The 4,496-nt window shown below is 55.3% G+C and overlaps 1 protein-coding gene across 1 annotated transcript; it reads right to left on the minus strand.

The window, feature by feature from the left end:
• Window positions 1-2,222: 2,222 nt before the first annotated feature.
• LOC113980055 (olfactory receptor 14J1-like) lies at window positions 2,223-3,321 on the minus strand. Its single transcript, XM_027707315.1, has one exon. It carries the CDS (start codon window positions 3,314-3,316, stop codon window positions 2,318-2,320), a length of 999 nt encoding a protein of 332 aa, XP_027563116.1. The 5' UTR covers window positions 3,317-3,321; the 3' UTR covers window positions 2,223-2,317.
• Window positions 3,322-4,496: the final 1,175 nt, after the last annotated feature.

The following is a 4,496-nucleotide window of genomic DNA, read 5'->3' on the forward strand; positions in this document are numbered from 1 at the left end:
ATGGTCAGGGCTTGGGCTTTAGAGCTCAGGGTGGGGATTAGGCAGAAGTTTGGGAGGTTTGTTGTTCTGCTGGCAGTGTCGGGGTCATGATTAGGGGAAGAGCTTTTTTGGGCCGGGTCAGGATTAAAGCTTGGCTTTTCATACTGGTAATACAGGTTTGGGAATGGGGTGGGCATTAGAGGACAAATAAGAGTCTGGAGTTCTGGGTTTGGGCTTTTTCTGCCTTGGAATTAGAGCAGTGGATTCCTTTCAATGGGAGGGGCAGCACTTTTGGGGAGTGTTGGGTCTTGAGGTTACAAAGTGCATAAAGGAATGTTTGCACAGTCAGTGTTTCAACACCCTCAGCATTCCCTGACCCTGGTTTTACCTCATCAAAATCTCTCCTCTCTGTTGACCAAGTCCCTCTGTCCTTCCCCAATTATCTTTTTTTCCCAGTTCCTCCCAATCTCCTCAGAACTTTCATCAGGATGGGCTCAGCTTTGTGATGATGCTGTGCAACCTCATGGAATCAAGGAGCCACTGTCAAACTGCAGAACCTCATGGAATTATGGGGCCATTGTGACCCTGGAGAAAGCCATGGAATCAAGAGGCCACTGGGACACTGCAGGGCCCCTTGGAGCCAAAGGAACCCAGGGCCAGTGGGAACCTCCTGAAATAAAGGGGCCATGGTGACACTGCAGGAACACATGGAATTGGGAGGCCATTGTGGCACTGCAGGGCCTCCTGGAAACAGAGAAACCCTGGGCCACAGTGGAATTTCATGGAATCAAGAGGCCATTGTGACACAGGGGAACCTCATGGAACAAAGGGAATCCTGGGACACTGTAGGACTTCATGGAATCAAGGCGCCGTTGTGACACAACAGAGCTATATGGATCCAAGAGAACACAGGGAAATTGTGGAATCTTGTGGAACCAAGGGACATGGGGGGCCTCATGGAAAAAAAGGAACCCCGAAACCTTTTGGAAGCTCATGCAACCAAGGGGCTTTTCTGACCCTGAGGAACCTCATGGACTCAAGAGGCCACTGTGACACTGCAGGGCCTCATGGAACCAAAGGAACCCTGACAGAGCCTTTGGTTGTGCTGCTCCAGCTGGGAGGCAGAGCCAGCTGATGGTGCTCCCTGCACTGACCACCTCCCACAGACGCTCCTGTGTGGCCATGGAGGGGGCTCAGAGGGGCCCTGCCTTGTTCCAGAGCCGGGACATGGCTTTGGGGGCTGCTCTTGATTGACCTCTGGAAGTTCACTGAGGGGAACACAAGTCACTTGCAAGAGTTTTCCCTGTTCCTGCTGTGTCCCCTGGGCTTGCAGAGCTCTGTTTGACACTTCACAGCAAGATTTAGTACTTTGTCTCTGGGTGACTCCACCCTGGGCAGGATTCTGCTCCAGAGCTCCATTCCCTGCTGACTGGATGGGACGGGCTGTCCCTGCAGATCCTCTGTGCTCTCCTGCACTTCCTGAGTTCCTACAGACAAGTCCTCACCTGCCATCAGAGCCCTCACAAGCTGCAGAGCCCCAGGCAGGGGACTTGGAGACCATTTGTCATCTCCATTGGCCATCGGCCACCAACACACAACACCTGAACCAGCCCTCAGTCCCTGCAGTCCCAGAGGGTCCCCGACCTCCCTGCACTGCCTGCATGGACAAACAAGCAAAGCAATGAGACTTTTGAGACTCTATTCCTTGGACTTCTTCTTGATACTAGTGTTGGGAAAAGACCTCAGCCTTCAGGAAGTGCCTGGAGGGGAAGCCCTTTGCTGCTGGAACTGCTGTTGTGGAGCCCAGCCCTGTCCCAGCAGTGCCCAGGGCCTGTCCCTGCCTGTGCTCACAGGCCTGACCCACAGCAGGACAGTGACTGAGCTGCCAGAGCACTCAGGCCTTGGGCACGGACAGGAAAGGAGAGGGTGGGAGTGCAAAGAGAGCAGCTCTGAACAGACCCAGTTCTGGTGCTCCCTGGCAGTGCTGGGACTCTTTTCCTCTCCACATCTGCAAACATGGAAATGCCCTCCAGCTTCAGGGGAGGTCTCGGAGGAAGGATCAGGGAAAAAGAATTTGTGTCCTTTCTTACACTCAGAGATTGTGATTCCTCATGTACAAACTAACACAGGGAGGATGTTTGACAAATACCTTGCTGCACAAACTTTTATTTTGTTTAAATGCACACAGAGCATGATTCCTGATTTGTATATTTTGTGGGTCAAAAAAAAGAGGTAGAGAGGGAATTATATATGGGATGAAGAATAAAATTTCAGTGTTAATGGCATGAACAGTGGGAAAAAACAGGAAAGCCCCCCATCCCCACCACTATCAAAAGCTTTAGAAGGCAGGCTGGGCCCAAAATGTGTTACACAATGAGTGTTCTGCAGAAGAAAAGATGCAGTTTATTGCTCCTGAAAAACATCCAGTCATTGTTTTCCTCATGGCATCCTTGAGCTCCTGGTTCCTGAGGCTGTAGATGAAGGGGTTCAGTGCTGGAGGCACCACTGAGTACAGAACTGAGAGAGCCAGGTCCAGTGTTGGGGAGGAGTTGGAGAGAGGCTTCAGGTAGGCAAAAGTTGCAGTGATGATAAACAGGGAGACCACGGCCAGGTGAGGGAGGCAGGTGGAAAAGGCTTTGTGCCGTCCCTGCTCAGAGGGGATCCTCAGCACAGCCCTGAAGATCTGCACATAGGAGAACACAATGAAAATGAAACAACCAAGTGCAAAAGAGATGGAAAACAAGAGAAGCTCAAATTCCCTGAGTTTGGAGTGTGAGGAGGAGAGTTTGAGGATGTGTGGGATTTCACAGAAGAACTGGCCCAGGGCATTGCCCTGGCACAGGGGCAGGGAAAATGTATTGGCTGTGTGCAGCAGAGCATTGAGAAAGCCAGTGGCCCAGGCAGCTGCTGCCATGTGGGCACAAGTTCTGCTGCCCAGGAGGGTCCCGTAGTGCAGGGGTTTGCAGATGGCAACGTAGCGGTCGTAGCACATGATGGTGAGCAGATAAAATTCTGTTGAAATGAAAAACACGAGAATAAATACTTGCGCAGCACATCCTGCGTAGGAGATGGTTGTGGTGCCCCAGAGGGAATTGTGCATGGCTTTGGGGACAGTGGTGCAGATGCAGCCCAGGTCTGTGAGGGAGAGGTGGAGCTGGAAGAAGCCCATGGGGGTGTGCAGGTGGTGGTCGCAGGCTACGGCGCTGAGGATGAGGCCGTTGGCCAGGAGGGCAGCCAGGGAGATGCCCAGGAAGAGCCAGAAGTGCAGGAGCTGCAGCTCCCGCCTGTCTGCCAATGCCAGGAGGAGGAACTGGGGCATAGAGCTGATGTTGGACATTTGCTGCCTCTGGACATGGGGACCTGTTGAAGGAGGAAAGGACAGTGACTGTGCAGGGCAGACTTCTCTGGGAAAAGCCAAAACCCTTTCTCAGAGGCCCATCCCTGCTCCTCAACACCTCCCCCTTGACCATGTCCAGGTGACCTTCCTTCCCTGTGGTTGCTGGAGCCCTGATTGCTGCTGGCCAAGTGTTCTGTGAGCAGCAGGACCTCGGCCTGCAGGAGACTGGGCAGTCAGCCCTGCTCCCCCCAGTCAGTGCCTGGGAACAGTGAGGGCAGGGCCAGTCCTGGTGGGTGAACTCTGACAAAGAATCTGCTCCTAAGGCAGAGCAGCTTGTCAGCAACAGCACTGCCAGGGTACAGGAAGGGGGATGGCAGAAGGCAGAGGGAGAGATTCTGCTGCACTCCGGGAGAACAGAGAGGCCTGTGAGGCAGGAGGATTGTCTGAGGCCTCGTGCAGAGTGAGGGGAGCTGCTCTGTCCCTCTGTCCTGTGCCAGCTGCCCTGCACTGGCACCTTTCTGAGACACAGCTCAAAGTTACACTCCTGTGTTCCCCTGGAGAGCAGAGGGACCCATGGCAGAGAAATTGGCTCCCCCTATCCCAAAGTCAGGGACAGTCAGCTCATTCCCAGCCTCCCAGAGCCCAGAGCCCCCTGGGACACAGAGAGCTGGGACACCTCCTTGCTGTGCTCCCCCCTGCACAGGAGGAGCCCCAGGGGCTGGGCCTGACTCTGCAGCTCAACCTGCCTTTCCCAGAGAGCCTGTCAGCAATAGCAGGAGCACCTGAGCAAGGCAGGGAGAGAGACAGCCCGGCCCTGAGGAAAGGCTTTCCCTTCCCAGCCCTGCACAGCCCCTCCCAGACAGCCCCAGAGCAGGACAGTCCCCTCAGGCCCTGCTCAGCAGCAAATGGGCCCAGGGCAGCAGAGATGCCCTCCATCCCTCGTGCTGCTCTGCCTGCCCAGGAGGGGCCTGAGGGCCCAGAGTCCCCGGGCTGAGGGCTGTGCCGGCTGGGAGGGGACACAGGAGCTGTGCTGCTCAGGGAAGGGGTCTGCACTGCAGGGCAGGGCCTGGAGGTGCCACATCTCCCCTGCAGCAGGGCTGCCCTCAGCATTCTCTCCCTCCCTGCCCATGTCTCTGCTGCCTGGAGCTGTCCCAGCTGGGAGCTGGTCCTTGGGCCCCGT

This window comes from Neopelma chrysocephalum, unplaced genomic scaffold (assembly GCF_003984885.1).
Source record: "Neopelma chrysocephalum unplaced genomic scaffold, ASM398488v2 Primary Assembly neopelma1_91981, whole genome shotgun sequence".
Lineage (NCBI taxonomy): Eukaryota > Metazoa > Chordata > Aves > Passeriformes > Pipridae > Neopelma > Neopelma chrysocephalum.